A 14,381-nucleotide genomic window follows, 5' to 3' on the forward strand; every position below is an offset into this window, starting at 1 on the left:
ATCTTGGAAACTATCTAGCCTTTTAGACATCATTTAGTCTGCATAGTTTTTCAAAGTACTTTTTAGGTAGTAAGGTAATTCTTGAAGCTGACTTTTTCACTTATGACAGTAGTTTTTATAATAAATTATGTAATCCCCAAGAAAGATCCTCTCTTAGGCTTTTTTAGCCGTATAAACTTTGACTCTGGATGGAGTTGTACAGGCTGAACAGGACACACAGTTAACACTGAACGTTTAAATGGGTGTAGAATTCAGGACACATGAAAATTGATGTAATATAGCATGTGTTCAGATTATGCACACCTGTTACACTTCCTTTTCCTGCTCCTTACTTAACTCTTTAAGGCCAGTGTTCTGTCTCTTTAGGACTCATTTGAAAGCATTACTTAGTCAGACTCCATGGCAGTTGTATTGTATCCAGAATCCTAAATGTAGATGTTAGTAACAACTCCTAATTGCCTTCAGAAAGTACTGTACATTAATATAAATATTTTCTAATCATACTGTAAAGAAAAACAATATATGAAGTACTAGTTAATAACTTTGAAATAAAACCCAGTAGATAGTAAGTTTACTGCTGTTCTTTGTCTACAGACTTTCACAAGGTCTTTCTACCGCTCCCCTTTCTTTGGACTAAACAAATAAAATAAATATTGCCATAAAGCATGTCAGTTACACTGGAACAGTTACACAGTTGAACTGTGGCTAACAAAGGAAAATTCATAGTGTTTTGAGTGGGTGGATAGTTTCAAAATCATTGTCATAATTTAGGCAGAGCAGTCTTTTTTTACTTTATTTCAAGTCCAAATGGGATTGCATTTTTTTGTAGGTTTATGGTGAAAGTAGCAAAATTACAATGTCACTTAATTTGTCCTTGCAGGATGAGAGGACAAAAAGCAATGTGCACAATAGTACACATGAAATCACTGGGAACTGCAGATCAAGTGAACCTCTTGAGAATTCTGTGAATATTGAAGACAAATCCATCACTCATGTTCCAGAAAGTTCAGATTTAAATTGTGAGGAGGATTTAAAAAAAAGTATAACAGAAATGGTTGCAAAGGAGTCTTTAGTAGGAGAGGATTCAAAAAAACATGCAACTGAAACAGTTGCAAAGGAGCCTTCAGTTGGAACTGAAAACACTTCAAATGTCAGCAGCAGTTCATCTTCTAGTGATGTTATTTCTGGAACACCGCAACCTGCCAGCCGAAGACAGTCCTTTATTACTTTGGAAAAGTTTGATAGTTCAGAGAACAGACCCTTTAGCCCTTCTGCATTGAATAGACTATCAGGAGCATCTGGGACTGTTGCTGTTCTAGATAAACAGGAAAGCATAGATGCACCAAAGACTCCCTCCAAAATAGAAAAACCTAAAGAGGAGAATAAAAGTTCTTCAAAATCTGAATTTGAAGGAACAGTTACTGGGTTAAAAAGGTTGAGTCGCAGGCAAATTAAAACACAGCATGGAGAAATTAGGCAATCCGAGTTGTTAACAGATTTAGAACTGGAGAAAAGTATACAGGAGTCTGTTGTTGCCACCCACTTGGAAAATAAATCTGGCACACCTAGTCAAACGGAAGAGACAAAATGCATTCTAGATACTCAAACACAGGCTCCCAATTCTACAGTGATAGAGAGTACAACAATAGAGCATAAACAAATTGTGGATGGTGTAGAAGAGGAAGAAAAATGTAAAGGATCCAATTTGGATTCCAAAGAAAATACACCTCCAGTGGTTGCTATATCTATTGATCAGATATCTAATGATGACAATCAAGTTCCACAGATGTCTCCTAATCAGAAAACACTAAGACGTTCTTCAAGACGACGGTCAGAAATTGCAGAAAATACAACAGACAGTCAAGATAAAGAAAACAGTCACCAAAAAAAGGACAAACGTAAAGATGATGAAAAGTCTTTCCAGAAGAGGGTGCCACAAATTAAAGAGGATGCATCCAAGAAATCTGTTTCTGAAAAAGCTGTAGATGCAAAAGAAAATGCAAATAAAAAAGAGTGCAACTTTCATGAGAAGACTGCTGCAGAAGACATTGGCCCAAAGGAGTCACACACTTCAAGGAGTCTTCAAGAGGAAATGAACAAAAATGCCAAGAAATCTGAAAGTGATAACTTGAAATCTGGAATAGATGATGTTCAAGATTCTAGTTCGGATATAACAAGCCAGAAAAAGACAAGGGGGCGCACCCGGTATCAAACAAGAAGAGCTTCACAAGGATTGCTTTCTAGTATAGAAAATTCTGAGTCTGATAGCTCTGAGACAAGAGAAGAAAGTACCAAAAGGAAAAGATCTGGAAAATGGAAAAATAAAAGCGATCCTCTTCAAAGCAAAGTGAAAGAAGAAAAAGAGAGCCAAAATCAGGAGCTGTCTTCACAAGAAATAGTAACTGAAATTAAGAATCTGTCTGAAGTAAAAAATAAAGGTGAAACAAGTTCTGAAGTCGACAAAGATACTGTATTGATATCTCAGGCATGTGATGTGAAAAACAAAAAAATGTATACAGATATTAACGAATCTACAGGAATTATAGAAGTGGCAAAGACTTCAGTTGGTGGGCAGAACACAAATGTAGAACAAAATAAAACCAACATATTGGGAGAACCCTTCATGAACCCATGCATATCTGAACCAGTTTTGAAAACAAAACAGGCAAATAAATCACTTGATAAGCAAAGAAGTGTAGAAGGCTGTAGTGCAATCATTCTATCTGAATTTGCAGCAGTAGCTACTACTTCAGACTCTGTTCTTTCCTCTGAAAAACCTCTGCAGATACTTGAGTGCCAGCACAAAAGAAGCAAGAGGATGAGAAGATCAAAGAGCTACAATTGCTGTGGTGAAAACTCTCAACAGCAAGAAAAGTCATTCACTGAATTAAAAAATGTAGATAACCATGCACAAAGTGAGCATAAAAACACATGTATTCAGATAACTATGACTGCATTAGAAACTTCTTCTAATGATTCTCATTTTGAAGAAAGGCTGTCTGTGGAACCTTGTGCAATGAGTACACCATTGCTTCCCATTAAGAAATCTAGTTTCGCTAAGGATTCAGAAAGAGGAATAAAATCTGAGAATGATTTGGAAGAAAATGCTATTCCAGTGGAGGAAGATCTAGAGAAACCATCATATATCAAAAGTAAAACTTGTGACCCTGTCATTGAGGAGCAAGAGCCAGAGCCCACCAATCTAGTTGACAGTATTGAACAGTGTTTGACTGACTGTGTTTCGAAAGAGTCCATAGAAAGTTGTCTTCCTTTGGAGAATGGCACAGAGCCAGAAGCTACAGAAAAGGAGGAAATGAGTCAAAATGAGCAAATGGAGGAGATATCTGACGCAGAAACTGTTAACAAACCTGACCAAACAAAGATAAATGAGCCAAAACATGATCAGAATGAAGCAGAAAAGACTGAGAACACTCCTATAAAAGCATACGTCCCTCAAGATAGTGAGATAAAGGAGGAAGGTTTAATATTCACTGAAACTGCAGTGGCAGCTACAGTGCCTGAAAATGTAGCCTCAGACCAGGAGGGTGCAGAAGAAAGTGACAATGTGGATTCTCCTCAGAAACTGAAGGAGCTTGATTCTGTAGCTTTGGTTAAGGTTAATGAAAGCCCCAATGAAGTGCAGACACGCTGCATTTGGTCTCCTTCTGCTTCTCCATCCACCAGTATTTTAAAGAGGGGAGTAAAAAGACATCAAGAGGATGATTCCCCATCACCTGCTAACAAGGTATTGTGATGTAATTCAGTCTTCAGTACTACTGAGCACTTGTAAGTATACATAGTGTACTGAGTATCCTGGTTATCATATATGCCATTACCACATGATCTTGTAGAAGTGCTAATGATGACCTGCAAAGATTTTATTATTTTTTTAGGCTGTGCCCCTTTTTCTCATGTGTAAGTGCTGACAGGTTTTATCTTAAAAATTATTTTTCTGCATGTTTTTACCTTGGAAATATCAATTGTCCACTCCTTACCTTCTTTGGTTTTGCTGGAGGATTTGTTTGGAGGGGCAGGATGATCAGGATACACACTTAACTTCATCCTTAATTGAAGGTGGGGGCATTGAATTTTTAATAAAACCTTCTGTTCTCCAAATTCGTGGTCAGTGATGTTAAATAGATGTTAAATAAAACTGTTGTTTTATTTTCTGACTAAAAATCTCTTCCCTTGTCAATTGTTCAACGTTCACTCTTGGCTCTTGTGATATCATGTCCTCCTCTTCATGTCATCATAGTCTTCTGAACTAGACAGGACCTAAATTTCCAGTAAAAAATAAGCAATAATTTCAGGCCTTATGAAATCATAAACAAGCAGAATGGAAAGCGGGAGACTAGCCCAGCTTTTTTTCCCTTTGCAGGTTACCTTTAACACTGGTTATGTGACTTGCTGTGAAATATAAGTGCTCTGGGCCAAGAGACTCTAATTTTCTCTGTTTGTACAGAACTCAGACAATGGGGCCCTGACCAGGTTGGCAGTTATCTGCTACATGCAATATAGATGTTTAATTTCTTAAAAACTGTTGAATGCTCTCCTTTTTACTGGAAAGATAGTGTCTACGGTGGTTACAGCTGATACTTCCTTTGTGTTATAAGTTCAATTTTTAACACCTGGTAACATGCCCCTTATGAGCCAATTCTAGGGTGGAATTTTTTGGAACATGAGGTAAATTGGACATGAGTTGAAGTTTCTATTTAGTGTTGCATGTCCAGGATTTAAATAACTTTCATATTTCCCCACAAATAATCAGCTATTTCAGTGTTTCAGAATAATTCTAATGGTATGACTCCTATACCCAGCATATGAATATGAAATTCAGTGATCCAGTATGTTCTCGTTCAGTGTTTCTTCCAGGGTATTGGAAAGGATTAGGGTAAATGTCTATTTACCAAAGATCCAAGGAAATACGTAGTGTATATTTATATTGTTTGTCTCCCCCCCCCCCCCCCAATCTCCCATATCAAGAATCTGTCTAAACTAACCAGTAAGGTCAGTAACACTAGATAATGAAAATGTGGATTACCAAATAAAATACACACTTTATTGTCCCATTGGTTCAACCCTGCATCTTCCCTTTCTTGTTGTCTTACTGCTACTCTTTCACTCCCACTCTGTCCTTTCAGCCACACGTTATGAATGTTTCCCTTTATTTTTTGGTTCTCTTGTTTGCACTTTTTTATGCCACTCTCCTAATTAGTCTTTGCATAGTAGCAACACCCAAGTTGTAATGCAGCAAGGCTTTGGCACTATTAAAGAAAATAAGTGTTAGTGCAAAATCACTGTGCAGTCAACACCTCACTATTGTATTCCTTGGGCAATTTTTTATAAAGTTTGTAACCTTTCCTGTAGGAGTAACACCCCCCCCCCAAAAAAAACAAACAAACAAACAAACCCACAACCTATTATGGTCTCAAATATTCTTTAGTGAAACACAGCTGTATGAATCAGGAGATCTGATGAATGCAACTGTTTGAAATCTCAGACTTTAGATCTATCTAGTATGAAATTAATTTGACAATATAGTTGTAACAATACAAATTCTGTTAGTTTAGTTATGAAAATCACTTAATCTCTAAAAACAGATTCGTCGAGTCTCTTTTGCAAATCCAATTTACCAAGAAGGATTGGCAGATGACATCGATAGGAGAAGTCCCGTTGTTAGGTGTCATTCTTCTTCAAATAGTTCACCATCTTTGCGAAGTTTTAAAATTTCATCTAATACCCAAGCCAAGGTAAACTGTGTTTGTTTTAAGTTTTCTTCAGAATAGTTCTTTCTAGGTATTAGTACAATCTGTATAGCATAACCTTTATACCATAACTGTATGCCTTTCTTATCAGAGCTAGTCTTATTCAAGTGTAAACTTAAATATAAGGGTAAACAGTTCCAAGAATGGCCAATATATAGAACAGGCTTTAGAATTCGTAAATGAAAGAAATACTTTTGTAGTCTGGTTGATTCTAATTTCACCTTCTGTGAAATGAAGAGCTTTATGTTGAGAACTAAAATCCTATGACTATTTTTAAATATCTACGATCCTGAGAGATTTTTTCCTCTTTTCTATCCAGCATATTACCACTCCAACCAAAGGACTTCTGTCCCCAGGATCTCGTAACGCTAAATTTAAGAGCTCAAAGAAGTGTTTAGTAAGAAGTGCTTCAGTTCATGTATCTCTTCTCTATTTTCTCCTGTATTTAGTTGTGTGATACTTAATTAATAATTTTTTCTATACTATTCAAGATTACTGAAATGGCCAAGGAGTCGCTGCCTTGTCCTACAGAGAGTGTGTACCCTGCATTGGTAGGCTGTAAAGCTCCAGTTGACATAATTTTACCTCAGATTACATCAAACATTTGGTAAGTGGTTATTCCTTTCAAGACTAAAAACTCTTAATACACCTCCATGAATTTTATAAACCTTTCTGTTAAGATGTATCGGTCTCTAATTCTAGCATTCATTGGAGGCACTTCCTGCAAAAAAAAAAAGTAAAAGGAAGTTTTACTGTCAGACTTACTCTCCTTTTAGCATCTAGCAGAAATGCTGAACTCTTCTGTTCTTGTCCTAAGAATACAAAAAGGCCATGGCAAATTCTTTCAGGAATGCACAGGGGTAACCCCAGCTGTAAAAGCAGCAATGAGGGCACTATTGTGGTTCAGCTGCTAGCGTTTTTACCACTGCATTATCTGTCTGTACTCAGATGTGGAAGATGCATGAACTTGTTTTTTTTTCCTAGCCTACCTATATCATGTTTGTTTCATATATTTTTAGTGTTCTAGAACATGAACGTGTTCCACAATCTGTTAAACAAGATTTTATTACAAAGCTTATGATTCTGCAGTATTTGTGACCTTTCTTTTAGCTTTTGCTATATATATTTATTATATATATTCATATTCTGAATGTGTCAGCTCTTTCAACAGAGCTAATATTAATGTTTGATAATGCCCACCAGACCTGTCTGCATATTTTATTAAAAATTGTCAAATGCTGCTTTGTGCAATGAGCATTTCAAGAGATGAAAAAGCATTATTTCAGATTTACGAAAACTTGGATGAGTGTTTCCAATGTTACTAGGCTCAACTAGCTTGGTTTTTTGTGTGTTTTGAATCTGAAAACATATACCAAAAGACAAGTTTTCTGGAGTTACCACAGGACCTGTTCAGAATGACCTGTTTTTGAAGTACTCCTTTTTTCCCATTCGTGTTACTTAATTAAATTTAAAAGCCATTCATTTTATGGATAATTCAATAAACTGTGGAGAACAAAATTTTTATTTTCTGCAGAAAGATGTCATCTGCTTTGACTTTTTTCTCCTTCTTTAATATGAATACAAAGCTATACATTCCAGCAAATTTCTCGCCTCTCTTCCTCCTCTTCTCAGCCTCTGAAGGAAACATGATCCTACCAACAGCTTTTCATGTCTTAGTAGGAATAAATATCCAGAATCCTTTTTTTCCTCAGGGCAAGAGGTTTGGGGCAGCTCATTCGAGCAAAGAATATTAAGACAGTGGGTGACCTGAGTACTCTGACAGCAGTTGAAATCAAAACTCTTCCTATCCGTTCTCCTAAAGTTTCCAATGTTAAAAAGGCTCTTAGAGGATATCATGAGCAACAGGTAAAGCTGTTTTAAGTACCATAATGAAATAGACAGTATCATAAAGTCCTGCATTGCTAACTATCTTCACAGGAGATCTACATTTAAAAAAATATAAAACTTTTACTGAAAAAAGGCTAAAATACAATATTAAAGCCAACATGAAACTTAATTTTAAATTTTCAAGCTGAGTAACAGTGCAACAGCGTAGCTAGTCTACAGTTGTCAATCCTTGCCTCTCAGTCTTTTTTCTGTTTGGTGGTGGTAATATTTCATTATGAGAAAATTATAATTTTTTGCTTTGCCAAGAAGCCTGAAAGTTCACATGGTGAGAAATTTCTGAATGTCGATAAAATGAGGTGTCTTAAAATTTGAAACACAACTAGTTTCTGAGCACAGTGTTGTCAGTGACTAGATGGATTAAAAAAGTAACTTGTGATGCCAATAATATGGGAGTTTCCCATCTTATACATACTTTAATACTGACTTAAAATACAATTTTAACATTTGTCTATCAAAGCAATATTCAAGTGTGGTGGAAACCAACTTACAGTTTAGTACAGAGCAGCGTTTCCCAAACTGTGTTCCGCGGAACACTGGTGTTCCGCATGATGTGAATAGGTGTTCCGTGAAAGAATCTAGAATTTAATTTTGACTCTTGCACTTCATTTTTGTACTACTTTATACGCACTTTCCAGTTAGAAATTGTTAGTTCAAGTTATTTTAAAGTTCTATTTTTGCTTTGTTTTATAAAATAAAATATATTTGACAATAAATAACGCAATTTTGTATTTGAAAACCAAACAACTACAAAATAATATTATAAGTGTTCCGTAATAGGCTAAAAAGTGTTCCGTGGCCAAAAAAGTTTGGGAAACACTGGTATAGAGTTTGCATACTGCCAATATCACAGGTCATGTTTTTTACCAAGGTAATGACCACGGTGATGTGGTTAAACAACAGTTGTGTTTAAAAATTGTGAAATTAAAATCACAGTTTTTCAAATTTTATGATAAGTGCTTTCCACCATGTGATTTCAGGCTGCTTCCTTTTAGGGAAAACTCTTCTTTCCTTTCTGATCTTTTTCCTAATTAAATCTGTAGATGAAGGCTCGTGGATTTGATGAAATTGCAGTCCTTGAAGACAGAGAGAAGGCAGAAAATGTCATAGATGAGAAACATTTTTCCACAGATGAAGAAAGACTTGCAACTGGTAAACATTGCATTATCTTGTTTGACTTCAGATTTGGGTTTTGTCACTTGCTCTCCTGTCCTTGTCATAACATAAGCGTAACTTGTTGCTTTCTTAGTATGAGTAGTGTGACCGATTAATACCTTTGTGTGATGGTAGCTTCTTAAAACTGCTGTGTAACTGAATTGCGCTGGTTTTGGGAGGAGATCACCTTTATCAGTATTTTGCTACGTCATTGATACTAGTTAGAACACAAATAGAAGACTTTTATAAGAAACATGCTAACGAATTCATATCAAAGTCGAATATTTTTAAACTTTACAGATTCAACAGCTGAATTATATTGGTGCCAGAAATGTGATATAGACAACTTAAACACATTTTTTTCATAGCAGAAACTCATAACACTTCCATACCAATAAATTTAACTCAGATTAAAAGTAAGATACATTTACAATAGTGTATGTCAATCACTTTTGTTTCTTTTTTTAGATTTGAGTGAACAAGTTGCTTTGAGCACAGATAGACAGCCCACAACAGATCTCTTGAGCCAGGTCAGTGCACTTGCTGCTCAGCTAACCTCTGAAGATCTCCACAGTTATTCGGGGAGCCAACTTTTTGAAATGCAAGAGAAACTTGGTAGCATGACAAACTGTATTATGAAAAATTTGCAGTCCCGTTGGAAGTCACCACCCAATGAAAGCTCTGTTTAGTCATTTGTACTTGAAACACTTTTCAAACAGGAAGTTTTGATATACAGCAGTTTTTGAAAACAAGTTTTTTATATTTGACTGATAATATGAAGTATTCCATAAAAAACTGAACATTCATGCAATGGCAAACTTTTTAACACAGAGGGAGACAGTGTATCATGGTGTACTGCTTAATTTTTTTTAATTTGTGGGATCATTTCCATGTTAAAAGTATTTGTTTTATAGCTGTGCATAGTCTTTCAAGTAACTTAAAAGTAAACTTGTTAAGATATGCAATAGCAAAGACTGTGAAACCTAAATAATATCTTAAATATTTTTCACATGTAAAGTGTTTTTATTCCTGTGAAGCCTTATTAAATGTAAAAGGTTATATATCTCAGAACTCTAATTAATTGAAACCAGAAAGTGTTGCTCAATTTTACTGAATGCTCCTGTGATCTTTTAAATTGCTGATATTTTGAGAAGAATTCCGTCTGGTTTAGACCCTATTTCATATTGAGATGTGCTATGCTTGACTAATTCCTTACAGTAGTATCTTTCACATCTCAGTAAGGTCCAGTTGTCAAGCACCTGAGTTAGTCTATTTTTGCATGCATTTTTATAGACCTCAAAAGGTAAAGCTGGTAATAGAATTGGCTTATGAGGTCATAAGGGTTTGCTGCAGAACTTCAGGCTCCTTTCATGTGCCCGTACAATGTTATGTGCAGCAGTGTTATGTCCCACTGGAAGAATCTTACACAGAAGTAGATTTGACATGCACAATTTTGTATATTATGTATAGACTTATGGTTGCAGATGTTGGTTATAATTTATGATTTTGAATTTTGATTGCATGGAATGCACTGCTGCTTCTCAAAGACCTTGTTCAGTGAGAGTTCTTCGGTTTTACTTTGGAAATATAATTTGTATATAATGTACTGTAGATTCCAGAATGGACAGTCATGTAATGTGAATCCTGCAGCTGTTTTTAGGACTTCTGTATGTACAAATAAAACAATGAATAGTTCTCTAACGGTTAATGCAGTCTTACTTGCAAATAGAAATTCTTATTGCTTTTTTTAGTGTATGCTGAACAAGAAGTATGGTGCACGTGAAACTTGTCTGAAGATATGTCTCAGGCAGTGGTCAGAACTCTCCTGGCAAACGCTGTCTGAAGGGTCTACTCAACTTTTTCTTAATAGTGCTTATTTTGATGGTGATTTTCACAGCTCCTGCCTTTGCATCTGCCTAAGGGACTTTTTTGTCAAACTTTGGGGTAGTGGTGAGCATTGATCTCCCTCACAGCCCCTTCTCTACCTGGGCCAGTTTTTTTTATCCAGGTGTCGGAACCCCTCAGAGCCTCAGCTGTAGTGCCTCTCTGCTGGCTCTTCACAAATAGAAAAATGGAGGCTACTCTCAAAAAAAGATGTTTAAGGCCTCCTGGCTGGAAGATCACAGAGCCCTTAAAGGATAGAGACCATCCTGACTTTGGCTCTATTTTAAAGAAAGGTTCCCTGGTAATAGTTTAGTTGCTGAGGCCTTAGAGAGTGCAATGAGTTTCTCAGCCAAATCCAGGGCCTCCAGCTCAGTGACCTATGGCTCCATCCCTGGAAGGTGAATAACCACTCAAAATGGGCGCCGTGTTCTGCCAAATTCACAGGAGCCCTGCATTTCAGAGCAAAGCTAGACAAGATAGTGGCGGACAGTGCCACAGAATCTAAACGGTCCCTTCCAACACCCCACCATGCCTTTACGAGAGAGTACAGACCAGTCTTCAGACAAATGTGTTCCTTTCAGCCTTCATTCTTGCAAGAATACCAGCAGGTTCTCCAGAGGGAAGCTGTGGAACTGTGACTTGGGAGGAAATCCCCAAGGGAACATTGTAGCTCCCAAAGCCTTTTCATGACAGGCTGCATAAGTCTCTGCCCAGAGCTGGAGCTTGGGGGCAGAATTTCCCATTTCCTGGAGGAATGGATTGCTCATCCGCAGCATAGGCATTGACTCCGTGGGTGCTCCGGGGCTCAAGCACCCACGGGGGGGGGGGAAATAATGGATGCTCAGGAGCCAGAGCTTGAGTGTGGAATGTGATGAGTTCTGTGCTGCTCCCAGCTTCTGCCCTTGGGGCAGGGAGTTTGTTTATAAACAGAAGCAGGGTGATTACGATAACAAAAGGCTTGTCATTAAATTAAATTAAGCATCTTTAGATGATCCTGAAAGCATTCCCAGGCATTCCAGTTAAAAGGAAACACCGGATAGGAATAAATGGTCCATTTTCAGAATGAAGAGAAGTAAATAGTGGTGTCCCTCAAGGGGCTTGTACTGGTCTGGGACCAGTGCTGATCAACGTATTCATAAATGATCTGCAAAAAGGAGTAAACGGTGAGGTGGCAAAGTTTGCAGATGCTACATAATTACTCAGTTAAGTCCAAAAGAGACTGCAAAGAGTTACAAAGGGAAATTTGCAAAACTGAGTCACTTGACAACAAAATGCCAGATTAAATTCCATGTTAAATGCAAAGTAATGCACAAGAAAAAATATAATCCCAATTATACATACAAAATGATGGTCCTAAATTAGCTATTACCCATCAAGAAAGAGATCTTGGAGTCATTTTCAGTATTCTGGAAGCACTGTGTTTCCAGAGTACTGCACATTCATAAGAATCCTCCTCACTGTGCCTGTATCATCCTGAACTCATTCTCCAGCTTCAGAAGACTTAAAAATGATCTCCAGTCATCAGTGGGACAAACGCAACTGAATAATGTAACTGTCCTTAACGTGCATCAAAACAATGCCAGGGAACCTAGATGTAAATAAGATTGCTGACAGTTTCATCCAGAAATCCACAGAGAGACATAATGTCTTTAAACTGGGATATTACTGAAGACAGCTTGTGATTGCAATAATTTTAATATACTGTAATTCATGATGATGTAATTACATAGTTCATAACAATTGAATCATTATTAAAATAGTAAAGATACCAGTGATAGACACCTTCAATAACTAGAATATGAAAAACATGTATAAATATGCTGACATTAGCCTCCCCCTAAAACTGGCAGAGTGCCCCCCCAACACACACCCCTCTTCAAAAGCACCTACTAGCAAAAACAGAAGTTAGCGGCTCTGGTCCACAGACCAGTGGGTCAGGGAGATAATGAGCTAGGGATCCTCCATCAAGTTAGACTCCATTCTGTCATTTTTCATCCAGTTCCCCGCCTTGAACAACCCCATAAAATGTGCTTTAATACAGAATGAGATTTCTCACCTCTTGGATATAGGAGTGAGATCATTCATTTGGAGTACAACTCTGAGAATCTTTCATCTATTTTCTTCATTCAGAAGTGTACAAGAGGATTCCAAGCCATTCTAGATTTCTGGTGGCTTAACAAGTGGATGAAGGAAACAAAGTCCTGGACGAAATCCCAATTTCTACAGTGTCATCCCTGTCCCAGGGTGATTTTTTGACGTCCGTGAATCTCCCAATCACACTGCAGGATCCTATGGTTTTGGCTGTGGCTGGAAGCGTTACCAATATCAGATGCTCCCATTCAGCTTGCGATTGGCTCTCCTTAGGTCTTTACAAAGATGATGGTGGAAATCAGATTCAGGTCACAGGGAAACCATCTGTACCACTTCCTGGACGACATCTTAATGAGCTCCACTGCCATTACTGGCACACACAACTATGTTCTAGACATTGAATCTCCTTCAGGCCCGTGGCTTAATCATCAGTATAGAGAAAAGCTCCTTGCTTCCATCCACCCAACTAACTCACATCAGAGTACCCACAGACACCTCGATAGCAAGGACAAATCCATCTCTAGAGAGGTTCCAGAAGATTCAAGACATCACATTGTTTTGGAACTGCAAGACACTTGTGCTGAGGCTTCAGCTGCTAGGCCTTCTTGTATCAAGCATAGAAATCACTCCATGGGTGCAGTCACACATCAGGGACCTTCCAGGCTTCATCTTAAAGGTATGAGACCACTTCCTGGAATGCATGAAAGGTCCAGTGAGAGTTCCAGTGCAGGTTAACTCCTTAAAATGATGGTCACCCCAGGGCAATTGTCTGCAAGGGTGAATCCATGTGCCTTCCACATCCCTTGATCCTCACAACTGACATTAGCCGGAGACACTGGGGAGCACACTTGGGGTTTCAAACAGCTCAAGGCATCTGGAACATGGAGGAAAGGACTCACAGCATAAACCTTGTAGCGTGGTCAAGCTAGGACTATGAAGGTTCCAGTCCAGCCTAGAAGGGAACCACATCCTGATCAGACAACAGGACCATGGTTGCGTATGTGAACGAGGAGAGAACAAGAAGCCCAGCACTATATTGCAAAGCAATGGAAATCATGCAGTGGGTGGAGCATTCTTTTCTGTCCCTCAGGGCAGTTCACGTAAAGGAAAACCTGAACCAGAAGGCAGACTGGCTTAGCAGGCGCAAGGTGAACAGCTCTAAGTTGTGCTTGAATCAGGAAGTTGCCAAGTAAATTGTCGAGGAGTTTGGCCTGCCCTCAACTGACCTATTTGCAAACCACATAAATGCGAAGAGACCAAAGTACTTAACCACAGATGCATTCAGATAGATGCCTTATCGCACAGATGGCTGCAGGACCCCCTGTATGCATTTCCACCCTCCCCGTTATTGGGGAAGGTGGTCCAGAAAATAAAATAACACCTGACAGTAATATTGGTAATCCCGCACAGGTCGAGGAGATCCTGGTTTTGGACCTAGTAGAGCTGAACTTGGGACCCCCACTACAGCTCCCAAAGAAGCAGGCTATCTCACCAGGTCCTCTGCTGCAGGCAGACCCAAACAGACACCATCTAATAGCTTGGCTACTGAAAGAGAATCAGTAGTAGTATCATTAGGTCTGT

General features: G+C 38.1%; 1 protein-coding gene across 5 annotated transcripts in view; it reads left to right on the forward strand.

The window, feature by feature from the left end:
• RIF1 (replication timing regulatory factor 1) overlaps positions 1–10,526 on the forward strand; it is a 58,191-nt gene extending 47,665 nt beyond the window's left edge. For 4 of the 5 annotated variants that reach the window (XM_048869318.2, XM_048869321.2, XM_048869323.2 and 1 more), the window contains 7 exons: positions 881–3,745; positions 5,601–5,750; positions 6,085–6,162; positions 6,257–6,372; positions 7,478–7,631; positions 8,714–8,822; positions 9,294–10,526. In XM_048869318.2, coding sequence (XP_048725275.2) covers positions 881–3,745; positions 5,601–5,750; positions 6,085–6,162; positions 6,257–6,372; positions 7,478–7,631; positions 8,714–8,822; positions 9,294–9,514 — 3,693 coding nt within the window. In that variant the 3' untranslated portion in view covers positions 9,515–10,526. The remainder of the gene's footprint in view (positions 1–880; positions 3,746–5,600; positions 5,751–6,084; positions 6,163–6,256; positions 6,373–7,477; positions 7,632–8,713; positions 8,823–9,293) is intronic. The other variant, XM_048869319.2, reaches the window with a different exon arrangement.
• Positions 10,527–14,381: the final 3,855 nt, after the last annotated feature.

This window comes from Caretta caretta, chromosome 11 (genome assembly GCF_965140235.1).
Source record: "Caretta caretta isolate rCarCar2 chromosome 11, rCarCar1.hap1, whole genome shotgun sequence".
Taxonomy (NCBI): Eukaryota; Metazoa; Chordata; order Testudines; family Cheloniidae; genus Caretta; species Caretta caretta.